Source organism: Spermophilus citellus (genome assembly GCF_964194105.1).
Source record: "Spermophilus citellus genome assembly, chromosome: 15".
NCBI classification, from domain to species: Eukaryota; Metazoa; Chordata; class Mammalia; order Rodentia; family Sciuridae; genus Spermophilus; species Spermophilus citellus.
In genome coordinates, this window is record NC_138195.1 from 62,008,223 (window position 1) to 62,029,093 (window position 20,871).

At 33.4% G+C, this 20,871-nt stretch overlaps 1 protein-coding gene across 3 annotated transcripts in view; it reads left to right on the forward strand.

Moving 5' to 3' along the window:
* The window catches only part of HECTD2 (HECT domain E3 ubiquitin protein ligase 2), a 71,520-nt gene extending 56,407 nt beyond the window's left edge, over nt 1-15,113 (forward strand). For all 3 annotated transcript variants that reach the window (XM_081267935.1, XM_081267933.1, XM_081267934.1), the window contains exons 14-21: nt 1,100-1,188; nt 4,796-4,954; nt 6,383-6,457; nt 7,216-7,303; nt 7,383-7,489; nt 8,740-8,855; nt 9,640-9,783; nt 12,716-15,113. In XM_081267935.1, coding sequence (XP_081124061.1) covers nt 1,100-1,188; nt 4,796-4,954; nt 6,383-6,457; nt 7,216-7,303; nt 7,383-7,489; nt 8,740-8,855; nt 9,640-9,783; nt 12,716-12,836 — 899 coding nt within the window. In that variant the 3' untranslated portion in view covers nt 12,837-15,113. The remainder of the gene's footprint in view (nt 1-1,099; nt 1,189-4,795; nt 4,955-6,382; nt 6,458-7,215; nt 7,304-7,382; nt 7,490-8,739; nt 8,856-9,639; nt 9,784-12,715) is intronic.
* Nucleotides 15,114-20,871: the final 5,758 nt, after the last annotated feature.

The following is a 20,871-nucleotide window of genomic DNA, read 5'->3' on the forward strand; positions in this document are numbered from 1 at the left end:
TGGCAGCCATAGCAGAAAAAATTACAGAGAAAGAGTTCAGGATATACCTATATAAAATATTCTTTGAACTCAAGGAAGATATAAGAGAGCAAATATAAGCAGTGAAAGATCACTTTGACAAGGAGCTACATAAACAAATCCAAGAAGCTAAAGATCACCTCAAAAGGGAGGTAGAGGTTCTAAAAAAAAAACCCAAACAGAAATCCTTGAAATGAAAGAAACAATAAACCAAATTAAAAGCTCAAATGAAAGCATCACCAACAGAGTAGACCACATGGAAGATAGGATATTGGACAATGAAGATAAAATATATAATCTTGAACAAATATTTGTTGATTGATTGTATATCCTCTTCAGAGAAGTGCCTGTTCAGACCCTTGGGCCATTTATTGATTGGGTTTTTGTGGTTTTGGTGCTTAGCTTTTTGAGTTCTTTATATACCTTAGAGATTAGTGCTCTATCTGATGTGTGAGGGGTAAAAATTTGCTCCCAGGATGTAGGCTCTCTATTCACCTCATATATTGTTTCTTTTGCTGAGAAGAAACTTTTTCTCACTTATAATCCTTAATGTCTGTCAAGTGTGTTTTTTCAAGGGAGAGTTTTTAGTGGTTTTCTTATTCTTTATTTGTATATTTCCTGTATTATGTATATATCGTTTTCTGTATTTTCTATATAATACAGGTATATATAAATAAGATATTTCTGGTAGTGGGGAAATAAATGACAAATAAATTGAATTCTCTGGATAATCCTCATTTTACTTTGATCATACTTTATAATTAAAATTCTAAAACTATAGTTTTTATGAATTTATCTGTTTAATTTAGTGTTTATCTTTTTATCCCATTTCTATTCTAAATTCAAGATACCAATTAACAGTAAAACGCCCTCTCCATATATTATTTGTACACACACACACACACACACCAAGATTTGCAAATATATAGTCTGTTAAATAAACTATAGAGTTTTTAGATGAAAGATGGTATGTAAAAGAAAATTGCTAAAATGATTTGTTTCTAATCAATAATATGTACATTTTAACCACTTCGATTGTTTTAAGGAATCATGTGAACAGAACTGTGTTTTCTTTTTTCAGGCATGTTTACATATCACAAGGACTCACACTGCCATTGGTTTAGCAGCTTTAAATGTGATAACTATTCTGAATTCCGATTGGTTGGAATTGTATCCTTTAAACTTTCCACTAGGAGGTGCTAATAGACAAGAGATTTTGAAAGATTTTATTTATTTTTGGAAAGTGTTCTTTTAGTAAATTAGGCATTCTTGTCAGATATATAAATAGATTTTTCTGTCATCTTTACTACATGTAATATCACAGCTATATAGCATCAGACTTAGTTAATTGAAAAGAATGGCTAACTATTGATTTTTTTCTAAAACTCTTACTCAAAATAAAAATGGGCTATTATATATTTTATATATAATCTAAATTATCAGAAATTTAAAACATTTTTAAAAATTAAAGTATTTTCCATTTATAATACTTTTGTGTTCTTTCATTTGTGCTTATATCACTCAGTTTAATAAATTGAAATTGTGGTAATTAAATTTAGTTCTGTAAAACCCCAAATCTTGAGATATAAGGGAGAAATCCTTAAAAAGTGAATATAATAGGAATGTATAAAGCATATGGTAGTATTTGGTAGTGTTTTTAAAATTTTATAAATCCATATCTCATTCTCTGGTCTCTAGAAGTTATATTGTGGAGGACATTCCTACAGGGTGGGAGACTAAGTAAGATGCCTTCTACATTAACTTTTTAAATTCTAAAGAATACAATTATGAAAGAAAGGAGGGAAAAGAAAATAAATGAGCAAGCACTAGAGACTTATTGGGTAAAAAGGAGAGATTCTTTACCTTAGAAGATTACCATCTAAATGAACAGATGACCTCCAATGCAAGGTAGACTGTCCTCAGAGTCAAATGGCCATGTACATTAAGTGCTAAGGAGTTCTGAGAAGGAAAAAATAAGTATATTCCTCCCGGTAAGGTAGAGATTTTAAAAGGAGCAATCACATTTGGTTTACAGAAGACTGGGGAGAGTATGACATTATAATAAGCTGAGAGGATGGCAAGAAAAAAAGGTTGAATTATGTTGGGCTTATTACAGAATAGTGAGTACAATGGGAATTACTAAAGATACTACAAGGAAAAAGAATTAAGAGCCATCTTATTGAGAACTTTGAGTGTCTTGTCTTTTTTGCATGCATTGGGATAAATCCTGGGGAATGTATATGGAAATTTAAAGGTCAAATGAAAGAAAAGGTAGCAGGGAAAAAAAAAAACCTCACATTGAGACAGTAAGCTTAATTAAAAATTTTGTATAGGGCTGGGGATGTAGCTCAAGCGGTAGCGCGCTCACCTGGCATGCGTGCGGCCCGGGTTCGATCCTCAGCACCACATACAAAGATGTTGTGTCTGCTGAAAAAATTTGAAAAAAAAATTGTATATATTATCATGTCTAAACATCCAGAGTGTTAAGCTTCACGATATAGAAGAAAGCTTAACAATTCTTAGACTGCTTTACTCTGTTACCTACAGTACTTATTTGGTGAATGTGTTTCAATTTCATTGGAGGTCCCAATCATTGGTACTTCTCACTACACTAAGACCAATTTAAATTTCCTGATATATGTGATTGTCACACTTTATATTCTATACTACAACTTAATTTGGGTGATATTTTGGCTTTCTAATACTTGTAATAAAGTACTTAGTTATTACACTTTTTAAATAGTGCTTTATAGATACAATCATGAATTTGCTAATCTTCTTTTGCATTAGTTTTTATTTAGTTATTACCCAAAAGAGCATATTAAATGTGTTTACACGTCATATATTCCAGTTTACACAATTAAACCTAAAATTATACTCTTACTATGTGTATTATCACACATACACAGAAACATATAGAAAGCATGACTGATGCCCCAAAAAGTGTGATACTATAGGAAAATAAGAAAAATGTTAGATGATAGTGAGTTAGGGTCCTGTCAGTGGTTAGGAGATCTATCATCTATCAAAGGTGAGAAGACCTGAAAATTCAGATGTAATAGGCATGACCATTCAAAAAAAAAAAAATACTTGGTTCTAGTATATCTCTAGTTTTTTAAATTTTAGAACCACAGATTTTTTTTGTTCTATTGGTATTGTGTTTCTTTTACAAAATTATTTTTAAATATGGTAAGACCTTGGAATTTACAATTAATATTGTAATAAACCCTACAATAATAATTGTAAAATGCTTTGAAGATTACATGGAAAGTTATAATATATCATTGTTTTAAAACTAGAATTGTCTATTATCAAAAAGGACATTGGAATCAAGAGAGGAGGCAATACAGTATAGTATAGCATTTCCAGACTCTGCTATTTGTATAACATCTCAGAGGTTCCAACAAAAAAATTACCCCATCTCCTTCCCTGCTTCAACCAGAGCAGGTTGATTGAGTGTGAAATGAAATCCTATGCTGTGTCTGCAGATGAGAGTGCCCTGTAGTAAATGCTATAATCCCACTTCCTCACCTGCCTCATCCTACCACTCAGGATTATAATATTTAAATTTTTAAAATATTTTTTTTAGTTTGTAGATGGACATTATTTTATTTATTTATTTTTATTTGGTGCTGAGGATCTCATCCAGTGCCACACATGTGCTAGGCAAGTATCCTACCACTGAGGCTACAACCCCAGCCCTAATATTTAAATTTTAAATGAAAATATGCTTAGAACTCATCACAATAATAGATTATAATAACTATTACAATCAATAATTGTAATATTGTAGTTAATAATAACTATAGTATTGTGGCAGTCATTGTTGCTATTATTATAATTGTAGAAATGTATTAGAATACATTTTCAATATCTGTTTCCTTCAACACCCTAATCAGTCTGTATTTATATGGTTACTTATTAAATGGAATAGCTATTTCTTATGTTATTATGAGCCTTCATTCTGTTGTAACACATTAAAATATTATCAGTCTTTCAGTATTTAAGTTGTTTTCAATAATTTACTCAGCCTTATGTTTAAATTTCCTTTTGAGTCTATCAAATGAATTACTTCTAAAATAACTTTATGTAATAATTGGCAGTTGAAATATTATGAAATTTGACCCTTCTTTCAGCAAATGGGTAAGTTACTTTTGTCACATAATTAATAGCTAAAACACAAATAGGCAAAGTTTATAACATCTGAGTTTTTTAATTTTGATACTGATAAATTCAAGTAACAATTTCTTCTTACATTTTACTGTAGAAGACTACTTGCCCTATTAACTTATCAATAGTGTGTATATATTCATATGCTTATTCTTTTCTTCACATGTTTTGTATTTAATTTTAAAATAGCCTAACTAACTATTTCTAAAATCAGTAGTGCATTCTGCAGTGAGTCTTGAATAAACTCTTGCTGCTACTTATAAAACCACCAACATCTTTATTTAAATTTAGAAAATCTTTAATGTTAAATAATTTAAAGAAATGTCTGAAGTTGCTGTCTATCATAATCTTAAATAAGCTTTTCCAGGGAAATCACTACATTCTATCAATTGAATACCTCCTTTATACATGACTTTTGATAATCAAGGAGTTATATTACATAAAATAAAGGGAAAATAAGTGAAAGAGAGGAAAGGAACTATGTGGGACTAATTGTAACATCAGTGTTGAATCTGAAAGAAGTATGTACAAAGTAGATTGTTGCATAATTCAAAACTCATTTGTTGTCATGGATTTTATGTTAATGCTTAACATTTAGTATGCATAGCTTATGGGACTAGCTGTTTATAACAGCATCACCTTGGATATTCGTTTCCCTCCTTGCTGTTACAAGAAATTATTGAGCCCTCCCATCGTTCCTAGTGATCAAAATACACCAGTAGGCATCTGCAGTGTTGCCATTGACGACTTATGTCAAATTATGCCTGTAAGTATAGATTACTGACATCTAGTCCCTTAATGCTAAATTATGTCTCTTCTACCTAAACAGTCTTTCTCCTTCTAGTGCTATTTTATTCTTAAATATTGTTTCCCTCTACTTTTAGAAACTCATCTTTTTTTTTTTCATATAGCTTCCCCCTTCTTTACAGAAACACATCATCACTTTGCAGCATGCCTAAGCTCTTACAGAATAGAACAGACTTTGAAATCACAGAAGTAGTGATTTCTTTGATTTTGAATCCAGTCTCTCCACTTTTTAGCTTTATGAATTTGCATTTAACTTAACCTTTCTGTGCTCCAGTTTTCTATGTAAACAGTGGGATAGTCTTTTTTAATAATTAAGACAAATGATGACAGTTATGCCAAATCTATACCACCTTAGATTTGTATGGTCAATGTATTGTGTAAAGTATATAAAATAATTCCAACCATTCTGTTATTTATCTTTTTAATAATTTAAAAAATAAAACTCATTTTTTCATGAAACTTTAAAAAGTTTCAGAAATATTAGGTCAGTCATTGTATTTTTTTAAATATTTTTTAATCGTTGATGGACCTTTATTTTATTTATTTGTATGTGGTACTGAGAATCAAACCCAGTGTCTCACACATGCTAGGCAAGCGTACTACCACTGAGCCACAACCCCAGCCCCTCATTCTATTTTTAAGTCCTTATTCATGGATAACTTGAGTTATAACAAAATATAAGAAAATATTTCTTCCAGTTTTCTGAACTTTTCCTTGGGAGAGAAGGGCATAGTAACTAAAATGTATGAACTACTTAACATGTAAACTGCATATTTTATGTTTAGTAGGTGAATCATAAGACATTAGCAGATTTTAATAAGAATATAAATTGAAGCCAGGTGTGATAGCAAACACCTGTAATCTTAGCGACTCAGGAGGCTGAGGCAGGAAGATTACAAGTTCAAGGCCAACTTGGGCAATTTAGTGAGACTCACAGCAATTTAGTGAGAAACTGTCTCAAATTAAAAAAAAAAAAAGGACTGGGGATGTAGTTTAGTGCCCCTGAGTTCAATCTTCAGTATGAAAAGAAAAAAGATATTGAAAGAAGCAGCAGTGCAGAATATAGCATTGAGTTATGCTGGAAACCACAGTAGAGGAATGCTTCCTTCGCTTGCTGCTTAGGAATAGATCCTGCAGTTACACTTCTATGATTTCTTTGGATAGCTTCTTCTTACATGGCCTATAATGAGTTTTCCTAAGCCTTTGGATGGTAAAAATCATTAACAAGCATTTTGTATCCTGGAAAATACATCTCAAATACTTATTTTGAAATCTGAAATAGTTTACTGTTTTATCTCATATGTAAGTGAACTATGATAGATCTATTTAACTATTTAAGGTAATACTAGTTGATCTGAAAAGATAGATAATAGATTTCTTTTTATAGGAATTGGCCCACGGATTAACTGAACTCTTATCATATGAAGGCAATGTTGAAGAAGATTTCTATTCAACATTCCAGGTACTAATAGGCATATAGCTATTTGTTAGCCATTAACTCATATATGAAAAATGCTATTTGTTACTAAACACTTGCTGTTAGAAAAGGTGAACAAGGATTAGTCATCACAATCCCCTTCTGAAAGGATCTTAATCTGGTAGAGACAGTGAAGCAGACACATGTGGTAAAGCAGTCAGTGAAAGTCCTTAAAGAAAATTCACCAAGAATGAGGTACTCAGCTAGGCAGTTTTACATGTTCCCTTTACTCAGTTACTTTCTCCAGGTTTTTTAGTTTTCAAAACTAAGCCTCGGGCTGGGGATGTGGCTCAAGCGGCAGCGCGCTCGCCTGGCATGCATGCGGCCCGGGTTCGATCCTCAGCACCACATACCAACAAAGATGTTGTGTCCGCCGAGAACTAAAAAATAAATATTAAAAATTCTCTCTCTCTCTCTCTCCTCTCTCACTCTCTCTTTAATAAAAAAAAAAAAACTAAGCCTCTCATGTAGCATCAACACAAGAAGTTAAGAGTTGAATCTGATGGGTCAGACCAAAACACTCTCATTTTCACTGTTCTTACAATAGTTAGGAGATAGAAATTACAGTGATCCGCAAAGATCCTAAGTGTATCCGCCTGATGACCACACAGCTAGTTGTATGTTATGTGTTCAAAAGGAAAGGGACAATACCTATTCTTTTTAAAATTTACAAACCTGTTCATCTAAGCCTGTTGTTATGTCAGTGATACCAATAAACATGCTGTTATGGTATCTCCCATCAGGTTTTTCAAGAAGAATTTGGAATAATTAAATCCTATAATTTAAAGCCAGGAGGTGATAAAATTCCAGTTACCAATCAAAATAGGAAAGGTAAGATATTTTTAAAATAAAATGAACTAGTATTTACCATTTACTTTTACTGCATAACAAATGTAAAATTGCTTTTCAGAATATGTACAGCTTTATACTGACTTCCTTATCAACAAATCCATCTATAAGCAGTTTGCTGCATTTTATTATGGATTTCATAGTGTGTGTGCTTCAAATGCCCTAATGGTGAGTTCAAAACTTTAAGCTTTCAATTGGGTTTTCTAATACTATAACATTGACAAATAATTCCTTAAGTATGCTTTTATAATTAGGAAATTTTTCTACTTAATAATTCTCCCATTCTCTAGAGGTAAAAACAAACAAAAACCCCAGGCACTTCATTTTTTTTCCTCTCCTCTTTTGCTGTCTTATACTGTGTGTTTTAAGACTTGTAAAACTCTCCCAAAGAAAGTAGAAGAGACTTATGAACTTAAGGCTTACAACTGAGGGACCTAAGCACAGAAGCAGAGTTAACATTTAGTTCCAGGGCAAAAGCCAGAACTTCTCTCTGATTATCATGTGTGTGTTTTCTGCTTCCTCAAGGGTCACTTAGCAACTCTGAGTTGCCTCTTACCCATAAGAAATAGTTTATCGCCAGAGCCATGGTTGACTCAGGTTGGTTTGGCTTGTCTTAATTGTGTGAATATGGGTTAGAATGTCAAGTTGGAAATATCAGATGATACCCTTCACCCCAGTACCCAGGGCAAATTCAACTGTGCCACTTGTATCTCCCTTCAATTTTATGAATGATTGAAGTAAGATCTTTCATTTGAATTATTTTTCTTAGCACTGAGAAATGGACTGTAGAAGTTACTTTGGAGCAGGAGCAGGGATCTTTAATCCTGCTCGATTTTGAGCAATATTTATAGCATGTTGTTGTTGAAAGTACCTTTGAAAAAATATTTGATCAAGTCTAAGTTTTAATTATGATACACCGATGGTTGTGGGGATGGAAAGAGTTAAAATAAGAATTAAATGGCATATCATGATCTCTATTTTAGATATATTTAATCTCTTAGGTGAGAGACTAACCACCTAAAGGGTGAAACAAGTGAGCACCAAAACAGACTATAAATACTCAAGCTCTTCAGTGCACTAAGATGGTTTTGTGGCATATTGGTAGAAGGCAGGCAAATCAGTAGATATAAGAGCTTCATGATGCTTTGGGAGAAGAGTAATTTGGATTCGTGCTAAGTCATTTGCTTGTTTTTCTGACAAACTACTAATTACTATTTTATAAGGTATAATAAACCTTAATGCAAAAATATCTTACTTCAGTAGGAAAAATGCAAGTGGAAACAATTTTTCTTTAACAAAAATTATTTGATTTTAAGTCATGATTTTTGTGATTTGAGTCAGTGAAAATAGTTCCTTTTTCATTTAAAACCATCACTTTAAAAAAAACATTAATTATGATTTTTGATAATTATTGACAGCTGCTTCGTCCAGAAGAAGTCGAAATTCTGGTCTGTGGAAGTCCTGAACTGGACATGCATGCTCTACAGAGAAGTACTCAGTATGATGGGTATGCGAAAACAGACTTAACTATAAGGTGAGCTCCTTATACTTCTGGTAGGGGGTTGTAGAAAAGAGAACAAATAGAATATGGTTTGCTTATTTGTATAACTTATATATGAATCAGTTAACTGAATCCTTTACTATCTTATTTCATCTGTAGAAAGTAATAAGAATACTAAATATGAAATCTCTTAGAAATCCCCTTAGGAAAAAGTTATGCAAATGACTTTTTAAATATTTATTTTTTAGTTGTAGTTGGACACAATACCTTTATTCTATTTATTTTTATGTGGTGCTGAGGATCAAACCCAGGGCCTCGCACACACTAGGCAAGCACTCTACCCACTGAGCCACAACCCAGCCCTGCAAATGACTTTCTATAAAAGTATATTTTTCACTTATTTTAAAAAGTAACTTTGGTCTATATTTACAAATAGCATTTTAATAGCACTTGTTGGGCTGGGGAAGTGCTCCTAGGTATAGTGCTTGCCTAGCATGAACAAAGCCCTGGATTTAATCCCCAGTACTGGGTGAAAAAATAGCATTGTGTTGATAAGACTTGTAAGTTATGTATGGAACAAAAATGAGTTTTGTACTATCTATTATTGGACTATTTATGTAATTTTATAAAATTGTTATTTATAATAATATTCAAAAATCTGATTCATATATAGAAACTCATTCTTTAATTTTACATTAGGGATATTATATATTGTAAGGAAAGTTTTTTTCTCATATCTTACTTCATATTTCTTTATTATGATCTACATGAATTTTTGTCAGGCTATTTCATGTAAATTTCCTTTGTTGTTTTATAGATACTTTTGGGATGTTGTACTTGGATTTCCTCTTGATCTTCAAAAGAAATTGCTACATTTTACTACAGGAAGTGACAGAGTTCCTGTAGGAGGGATGGCTGATTTGAACTTTAAAATCTCAAAGAATGAAACTTCTACTAACTGGTAAATTTCCAGATTATAATTTTATTTTAATTTATAGGTTATTACTAATAACAGTATTATATTTGGAATTAGAAGATTCTCTTAATCTGAAATCATTTTCATAGAAGAATCTTCAGAGTAAACATGGCCTTGAAATGAGAAAGACTTTAGCTGAAAGTTCTCTATTAGCTTTTGACACATACCAATACTAACTGATAGTAATTAATTTCCATCAACTTTTTACTTTGCTAGGTTCAATAATTGCTTGGTAGTCTCTTTTAGAACCTAGCCTACTTGGTAGTAGTATATTGTCTAACTTTCCTTTGTATTTAAATATAGTTTTTATTTTTAGGGAAAATATTAAGTTGGAGTTTCTTATTTATAGGGGTTTGGTCCTATTATACTTAGCACTATAGGCACCTCAAAAACAAGTCTTTTTTAATGTCATGCTCTTTACATGATGAAGTGGTACTGAGAATGGCTTTGAATTATTTGCTAGTACTGTTTATTGGTTAATGTTTATCTACTTATTACTTTTCCCAAATACTTTGTAATTACTAAAGCCAATTTGAGTAGATACAAACTCTGAGTATAATCATTTTCCCCTCCTGTTCTATGCATTGAATATTCCTCAAGTCCTGTCAGTTTTTTCTTCATTTTAGAGCTGTCCTTTGCTTTCCCCATTGCTACCACCCTGATTAGTTAACTTTTTACCTCAGTCCTAACTTATTTAAAATAGTCTTCTTCCTAATTTACCTGCTCAAGTTCTTTCTTGTCTAATTAAATTGTCCTATTAAGTTCATTTTCCTTAACACTGTTTTGATCATGATGTTTTCCAGGGCAGTAATACTTCATTGCTCCCCAAAAGTTTAAGTTCTAGAATCTAGAACCTATCAAACAAAGCTCTATATCCTTCCATACTATGTATCATTTTCATTTTTTTAATGCTCTGATCAACAGGCTGTTTTGCTAGTTTCTTAAACACATTCCATGCCTTCCTTCCTCCACGACTTTAAGTTTTTCTCTTCACATTTAATATTTGCTTGCTATCTCTTTGGAAGACCCAGTTCAATGTCTACTTCCTCTGTAAGCCAAAAGTCATCATTCATTCAGTGAGTGCCTCGAACACTGAAGTGATAATTCTATTTACTGTATTATATTTTATATCTTAAGTCATTTAGCTCTTCAAGGCAGAGGCCAAGCCTTATATGCCTTTGTATTCTCCCTATAGCCCAAACATTGAACAAATATTTAAGCAAACATCAGAATTATATTTCAAAACTTAAAACAAATGTTTATACACATATGTGTATATAATTACTATTTCTGAACTAGATTTATAATTAAAGACCTAAAATGAGAAAACTACATGAGAAGCCTTCCAAGCTTTCAGATTTATTTGCTCAACAGAAATTAATTTTTCAGAATATTTTATATTAACAAAAATACTATCAATTTAATTTGTTTGTGCTTGATGCTAGGAATCAAACCCAGGGCCTTGTACATGATAGGCAAATGCTTTACTACTGAGCTACATCCCCAGCCAAATAACCATTTAAAAAGGTAATCTGAGTAGTGTATTTTAATACAAATAATAGTAAAACAATAATTACTAATAAAACAATAGATGTCTGAATAAATAATACAACAAACAAATAATGTCAATTACATATAAACTTTTTTAATCATTAGTATTATTATTATTATTATTTCAGTGATTATATCATGCGCTAATATGGCTTAATCATGAATATACCACAATGCTAGGACTCCCAGTGGGAATTTCACATAGATTAAATGTATCTGTCACAGACACATGAAATTTCAATCTGACCCAGAGAACAACAATTCAGATAAAAGGGGAGTTTCCACTCCTCCACCCACCATGAAAATACACTCCATTTTTATTAAATAAGAATTTTAAATATTTACAGGTTACAGCACTGGTTTTGAGTCAGACTGATCTGGGTTTGAATCTGAGGTCTACCTCTTTACCAGCTCTATAGCTTTGAATAGGTTATTTAACCTGTATACTTCCACATATATTTTTCTTCAGCTATAAAATGAAACTAATAACGACTTCTTAGGTTGTTTTGACTCTTAAATGAAGTAATATATGTAAAAGCATTAGGCACAATGCTTATCATAGACAAGCATTCAGTAAATGCTAACTGATCCTAATTATTATTAAGTCAGGAGAGCTCTCAAAGTTCAGTTTCTAATCATATAAACTTCTTTAAAAATGTTCTCCTTTTCTCTGGTGTATTCTCATTTTTTTATTTGTTGACTTCTCTGATAGCTATTCTGATGCTATGAGTCCATAAAAACTGAAAGAAAGGATCTAAGATTCTTATAGAAATCTGGAATGAAGAAAACAATGGTGTCTGGTAGAGGGGTTAGGGGAGCTAACCAAAGAATCCAGAGGATGCCTAAGGCAAAAACACTAAAAAGTGTATCCATTAGGGTTCCCAAAGTGCTCTTTTCATAACTTTTTGATGATTCGGACTGGAATACATTAACATTATATTATCTTTTACTTTCTAGGTGTTTTATGTAGATAGCTCATCTGTTCTTTTAAACAATTTAATTGGATAATTTACCCTATTGTGTTAAGAAAAAGATTTGAAGACTTTAAGCAACTCAAAGAAAGTCCCCATTGCTAATAAGTGGGGAAAGCAATATTCAAATTCAGATCTGTCTGATTCCAAAACAGATGCTTTTCAAATGAAAGTTTCATTAGAGCAGGGATATTGATTGTCTAGTCTGTAAACGTAGCCATAGTGTCCAGAATGGTACTAGTTAGGTACTAAATAAATATTTGTTCAGTATAGGAATACATGAATCATATCTTGACAAAGTAAAATAGATTGTGTCTGATATTTTAAAAATTTCTTTAGCAGTCATTTTGTGTGTATTTTAAGACTTAATGTTTTAAAAAAATTATTTTCCCTAGGTTACCTGTGGCCCACACCTGCTTCAATCAACTTTGCCTTCCCCCCTACAAGAGCAAAAAAGACCTGAAACAGAAATTGATCATTGGAATTTCAAATTCAGAAGGTTTTGGACTCGAGTAGCCTAAAAGACTTGAAATATAATATTTTATATGTAGCATTCACTTCCCTCTTATTGTGCCTTTAACCTTTTCATGTTTCTGTCTCAAAACACTTTCAAAAAGCTCCAACTTTAAAAAACTGAGCTGTTTTTTTTTAGTTTTTGGTTTTTGGGGTTTTTTTGTAATCAATTATGAAGTCTGGTAAGTGAAGGCATGATTTTCTAAAAACAAAGAATTTTCTTGAGTGAGGAAAAGACCACATGGCAGAAACAGATATGAGTCCAGTCACTCATTTTTTTAGCACTTTATCATTTTCCATAAGTAGTTTGCCACAGGTGTTCCACTGGGAAATGAAGGGTAGTAAAGAATGCATTTAGGACATAGTCGAACCCAGTGGCAGATTATGTGCTACTAGCACACAGTAGCAAAGCAAATAGCTACATAATATTTACCATAAAGCATGTAGCCATATTTTCATATAGAGGTAAACAACAGTATAATTGCAAATGCAGTTTACAGGGTTTTTTGATATACTGGCTTTGGGTCCTATAAGATTCTTTTCAACTATTGCTGAAAAGCATGTAAATAATTACATAATAGCCTGAGAAATAATGGGATTTTGATAGTGTCATTTATTGCTAAAGATTTATTTTTACAAAGTAAATTCAGGGTTTTAGATGTGTATACAGCTTTTACAAATCAATAAAGATGATTGTACAAGAGTATTTTCAGACTAATTGGATTCAAGGTTATATTCTTTTAAGTATTGTTAGTCTGCATGCACATTGGCAGTAACTAGTTACCTGAATACTCTGTAATATTTGTATAATGATCATTTCTTCTTAAGGATCAAGACATTAGAAAAAATTGGATCTAACTTAACCATTGATGAATTAAGTCAATTACAAGCACAAAAAAAAGAACTGCTTTTATATATATTTTGATTGACTATGTCTACCTTTTTTGATCACCAATTGTAATTGATTGATGTACAATCTACATTTTTTGATCACCAATTGTAATGAAACACTAATTTTTGAAAAAAAAATAGGATAAGGTATTTGACAAAAGTGAATACAATAGCAACATTTGTGTCAAAATGATGTAACTTGGTATAAAATTTAAGTTCAATATTTTGGCCAAAATGTTTGTTTTTCACTGGATTCCGAACATAGCGAATTCAAAAGCACCCTTTGTTGTTTGTCTGTTTTGTTTCTAATAAAGTAGCATGTAAAAAGAAACTGTATTTTAAGTCACAGTAAATGGGTTTTTTAGATTCATTGCAAATGAAGCAGTTTTATTAGCATGTTACAAATATATCCAAATCAAGACTTCTCTATTCTTTGCTAGCTTTCCTTCAGAAAATTCTGAAGTTCTATTTGCAATAATAATAAAACCAGCATTTAGTACCAGCATATGGTTCATAGGCAAATAATATTTTCCCAAAATTTTTATAAGTTTAGGCTATGTTCTTGTTGCTGTACTTCCTGCACCCAACCAGCAGAATTCTTCAAGGGTGGAGGAATTAATCAACTTGTTTTCTGACCATATTGAACCCAAACCACAAATCTATTTGAGGAAAAGTAGTTACTTCATTTACTATTCTCTTTGAGACAAAAGTGACTATGTGTTTCCATTTGAGTATATTGTTAAAGGGTATTTCTTCTTTAAAATCTTGGAAAGCCTAAGAGAGTTAAAGGCATATCGGTTTTGATTTGTTTTGTTATACTGTTTTTAACCCATATGCAAATAAAACTGCTTCTGTCTTACCCTGCTTTGAACTAGAAAGTAAGATGTTTAATGTAGGTTACTACTAACTAATAAGCACAAAAGAATTACGTATAAGAAATCAGATATAAGTATTTCAAGTAAAATGTAAACAAAGTTTTTATTTGGTAGAGATGACTCATGGAAAAATTGTGTTGGCCTGGTCTGCATGTTTAATGACGTGCTTGTATATTGATAGATTTGTCATTTTAAGTAAGAAATACATAAGCAAGCCAAATTGTAAATGATGAACTTCATAAATAACTGGAGAATTTTTGTCATTTATTGTTACTGAGTTGAAAGTCATAACCATTTATCACTAAATTGCACATTACCCTTATTTATTTATGCTGTTTTTGGTTTACATTGTAATAATACCTCATTTATAAAATAAAACCACTACTGTTACATTTTGTTAATTTAAACAGCTAGAAAATTCATGTTGTTACTTTTTTTATAAATAATCTGTTATGAATTCTTGATTTTTGTATCTACCACAGTAAATTAAAGCATTACACAGTATTTATCGGTATTTATAAAATGCTTTGTCTTTTTTTTTCAGTAGTCCCCCTTTTGTTACAAATCTGTATTGTTAGTTTCTGGATAAAATTTTTGAAATATTAAATAATATCATCAGGCTTAGTTCATTTTGAACACTAGGAAATTAACTAAAGCCATAGGTTTAAAATATAAATGCAAGCTATTCTTTGCATTACTCTATCCCTTAAACTAGTAACTAGGAAAACTGATAAGTTTAGGAAAACTGCTAAAATATAGCTTCAGAAGACATGCTATTGACACCATGTATAACCAATTTCCTTAGCATATTTTCAGTATGAAACAATGTATATCCAGTATCTGGATGATCACACAGATACCCCACCAAATGAATATTGCCAATCAGTACACCCACAAGTAAATTGAGTTTGACATTTTATTGGCCACAGATAGACAACTTCAGATCTTAAGTATTCCTCCTCAGAACCAATCCTCTGGCCCTTTCCTCTCACCCACATTTCCTAGCCCTAAAGAAGAAAGAAGAGATTATGAAAATGTAGGAAAGAATGTTTTAAGTGATCCATATACAAATAAAACTACTTCTAAAAGTCTTAGGAGTTTAATTCCTCCTGAATAACCTTTAAGAGATATTTCTTTACTCTGGATATTGATCCTTTGTATAATGGGAGTTGCATTGCTTAATTTTGAATCCTAAATTGCCAATGACTGGGTACTTTTGGAAGATAGGTAGCTGGATGGAAGAAAGACCAGGGTGGGTTTTCTCAGGGGAGGACCCAAGATCTGTTTACCTGGCTGGCCATAGGTTCTTTACTCCAGGCTGGAGTAAATAATCTGTTAAACCCAGACTGCCTTGGATTTACCATTCACTAGCTATTACTCCTTAGACACATTAACTTCCCCATGCCTCAATTGTAAACAGAAATAATTTGTAAGATGGGAAAAATAAACCTACCTGGGATTTGCAGGGAAGAGTAAATGAATGTGTAAAACATTCACACAGTGCCTGACATAGAGTAAGCAATATTAAAGAATGCAAGACAAATAGTAGTGTTATTGTGATAACATCTTAAGTCATTGCTTTTGAAGCCATCTGGAGGTTTTGAACTCTCAAACATTGGGCTTAGCTACAAATTAAAGAACAGGAAGTGTTTTTGAGGTTTTAAAATTGCCCCAAAATCTTTCATATTCTAGAAATGACTTTAGAATTTATCCTAAGTCTCACTAAGCAAAGGTTTTAAATACTATTATACATGGGTAACAAGATAGTATTTTAAAACTCAAAAACAAGTGAGCAGAGGATCCAAGATTGGAGGCCAAAGGGAGGCAGCACTCTGTGTCACTCTGTGACCTGGGACTCAAGTAGTGAGAATACTGCTTCTCTGCGAGGGATGTTCCTGCTCCCCCACAGAAATCACAGTCACCCTGCCCCGTCCAGGGCTCCAGGCCTCAGTAGGTCTCCCAACTACTCGCCCTGAGTAGGACTATGGACAACACACCCATGCAGAACTTTCAGCCAACCACGTGAGCAGAGTCATGGACGCTGCTCCCACGCAGCTCCCCGGCAGCTTCCCACTCAGGAATTCCAGCTGCCACTCCCTTGTGGACCTCCAGCTAGGGGCTCCCCAAGTCCCCTCCATCTTGAGACTGTGTGGCAGCGGAGATAGTCCCCTACGCACAGTAGCCTGCCTGCACGCCAGAACTTTATACAAGCTCTGAAGTCAGCCGACAGCCACACACTGCATGCCACAGAGCTCATCATCTCTCACATCTCACATATCAGAACTCATCATCCAACGCCATCACCCAGTTCCCCTAATCAACCCAACATGCCATCGCTGAAAGCAGGCACCTCCGTCTTGGGTCACCTTCATCGCCATCTTCAGTGGGGGCAACTCCCAGTTTGGAACTCCAGCTGGCCAGGTACCCAGTTTCTATCTTCTCCCTCTCCCCAGTAGCCACTACCCCGGCACAGTGACACCCTGGTTACCTTCATCATCCTGAGGGTGGAGATACCAGCTAACAACAGACAACCCCACCTATTGGATGAGAAGAGAAGCAGGAAAGATACTGATCTCCAACCAAAACAATCCCTATTTCTTTCTTCAAGATTTTTTTCCTCTCCCTCTCCATTCTCCCACCTTCACATCCCCAACATATGTGAAACCAAGTACTTTGCATGAATTAGGATTTTTGAGGACTGCGATGTCTGAATAATATATTACAGTTGTGTTGTGTATTCTTTTTTCTTTTCTTTTTTTCCCCACCAAATGCTACTATTTTAACATTTTTAAATGCCAAAAACATACGTTGGAGAAAAGATAGCCTCTTCAACAAATGGTGCTGGGGAAACTGGAAATCTATATGCACCAAAATGAAATTAAGCCCCTGTCTCTCACCATGCACAAAACTCACCTCAAAGTGGATCAAGGACCTAGGAATTAAACCAGACACCCTGCGCCTAACAGAAGAAAAAGTAGACCCAAATCTTCATCAAGTCAGATTAGGTTCCAACTTCCTTAATAGGACTCCTATAACACAGTAAGTAAAATCAAGAATCAATAAATGGGATGAATTCAAACTGAAAAGCTTCTCAGCAAAAGCAATAATCAATGAGGTGAATAGAGAGCCTACAGAATGGGAGCAAATTTTTACCACACGCACATCAGATAGAGCACTAATCTCTAGGATATATAAAGAATTCAAAAATCTTAACACCACTTAAAAACAAATAACCCAATCAATAAATGGACCAAGGACCTGAAAAGACACTTCTCAGAAGACTGACACTTCTCACAATGATATACAATCATTTAACAAATATACAAAAAAAAAATGTCCATCATCTCTAGCAATTAGAGAAATGCAAATCAAAACTACTCTAAGATGAAATCTCACTCCAGTCAGAATGGCAGCTATCAAGAATACAAACAACAATAAGTCTTGGTGAGGATATGGGGTAAAAGGCACACTCATACATTGCTGGTGGGACTGCAAAATCGGTGTAATCAACATGGAAAACAGTATGGCTATTCCTTGGGAAACTTGGAATGAAACCACCATCTGATCCAGGTATCCCACTCTTCAGTTTATACCAAAAGGACTTAAAAAGAGCATAGTACACAGCCACATCAATGTTTATAGCAGCACAATTCACAATAGCTAAACTGTGGGAGCAATCTAGATGCCCTTCAGTAGATGATGATTAAATAAAAATTGTGGTATATATACACAGCAATAAAAGAGAATAAAATCATGGTATTTGCAGGTGAATGGATGGAGTTAGAGAAGATAATGCTAAGTGAAGTTAGCCAATCCCAAAAAAACAAATGCCAAATGTTTTCTCTGATAAAAGGAGACTGAATCATAGTTGGGTAGGGAGGGGGAGCATGAGAGAAATAGAGGAACTCTAGATAGGGCAGAGGGGTGGGAGGGGAAGGTAGTGGGCAGAGGGGTAGGAAAGACGGTAGATTAAGATGGAAATCATTACCCTAAGTACATGTATGAAGACATGAATGGTGTGAATATACTTTGTATATAACCAGAGATATGAAAAATTGTGCTCTATATGTGTAATATGAATTGTAATGCATTCTGCTGTAATATATAACAAATTAGACTTTTAAAAAAACTATAGAATATAAAATGTCAGACATTAGGTAGTGTTGGGAGTATAGCTCAGTGGTAGAGTGCTTGCCTTGCATGTTAGAGTTCTGGGGTTTGATCTCCAGCACTGCAAAAAAAAAAATGAAGTAAATGTTATATATCCTTAGAATAATATTACATCTGCCTGAATAGAAAATTAAACTCTAAAATGAATTTATGCAGAAAATATGCATAATTTATTGTCAATTTTTAAAAAGCAAGTTGTAGGAATAAACACATAATGTACTTGCATTTGTATAGAAAATCTAAGAGAACACTTATTAAAAAATAAATTGTGGCTACCGAGTGAAATTCTCAAGATGGGTGTAATTATTTATATATTCCAAACATGAGACATTTGTTGGATATGTTAATATAAACATCTTCTCCCTTTTTGTGTTCTACCTTTTAATTGTTTTTATGTTGCCTTTGGGGGCAGGGTGGGTGCTAGGGATTGAACCCAGGACCTCTATTTTCTTTAAAATTATTACAATAAGTTCTATTATATTTTGGTTTAAAAGATGACCTTACATTATTATACATTCATACAGTGAAATACTATGCAGGCTTTTATATTATATGTTAAATAGAACTAAATTCATGAAATATTTATAAATTTTAAAACTTGGTAGGTAGAAGAAGGTCATTCCATTAATCTTCTTGCATAACAATTCTTCCCCTAATTTAGTGGCTTAAAGTAACAAATATTTGTAATCTCACATGCTTATTGGTCAACAGTACAGGACCAGCTGGGGCTGGCTGGGGCTGGCTGGGGCTCTCTAGTGGCTGTGATCTAGTTGTCAGCAGGAGCTGTAGTCTTCTGAAGGCTAGACTGGGGCTAAAGGTCTACCTGCCAGGTGACTCACCTATGTGGCTTTCAGCAAGAGGTTTCCATTCCTCACAATGTGGAACTCACCATAGACTACATGAGGGTCCTAATGCTCTTTCTCTTTGGAATTGATGAAGTATTGGCTCCAAGGCCAACAGTCCCATAGGTTGCTCTCTGTTAATGAGTAAGTGTTTTGAGGATTCTAAGGCAAACCTGTTCCTAGAAAACCTGGGACTCATCTGATGGCATACTTTGTCTTGATGACTCCCCAACAGCCTTGTTGAAGCTTTCTTACACCACAAAGCAATTTAAGCGGCTTCCAGCCACTCTTTTCTCCCTCTTTTTCTCACTCATCATCAGCTTTTCATTGTGAACTATTAGGTGGGTCCTTCCTCCCTCCCTTCCTCTCCCCTCCCTCCCTTCCTCCCTTCCTCCCTTCCTTCCTTCCTTCTACAGGGCCATAAGAACTCCACCATTCTACCTCCCCAGCCTAACCTTTGGCTCTTTCAGCATTCCCCAGCTGCCTGCCAGACATTTCTTCTAATAAAACCCTTGCATGTTAATCCCATTTGGGTCTTTTCTTCTTAGCGGATCCAGACTAATACAAAGTCTCTCACCCATTTTTCTACTAAATTGTCTGCCTTTTTGTTAATAAATCAACTCATTATGACCCATCATTCCATTTATGGAATACCTAAAAATCTTAAATTAACAACAAATATATCACAAGTGGTAACTTTGAAATAAATATTTTTTACAGTTCTATGTTTTTGAGGGAATATGTGAATGATTAGTGATAATATTTATTAATTTGATACATTAAAGTTATATAATAAAGTCTAAGTTATGATTTCCAACCTCCCCCCAAAAACAAGTGAGCAGTTTAAAATTTTCAGGGATGATCATAATGAAAACATCCCCACCCTTCCATCTAATAAATGCCTTAACCATTCCCAGCATACTCCCTGTGATCCCTATCAACCTGTGGTTTGTGTGAATCCTTCCCACAGTATTTTTACATTGTAAAAATGTAAAATTTAATATATATAAATGTAATATATATAATGACATTATAAATGCTATATAGTGTCATTATAATTGATTACATAATATGCTCTACATATCTTTCTACAACCTTATTTCCTTCAATACAATCTTTTTTAGGTTTATCCCCAATGATTCAGTTAGATATAATTCATCTATTTTTAGCTGCAGGTTAAGATCTTATTAAATGAGTATGTCATGGTTTCTTGATCCAGCCTTCTATACACTCATGTTTCCGTGCGTGAACCAGGCTCTG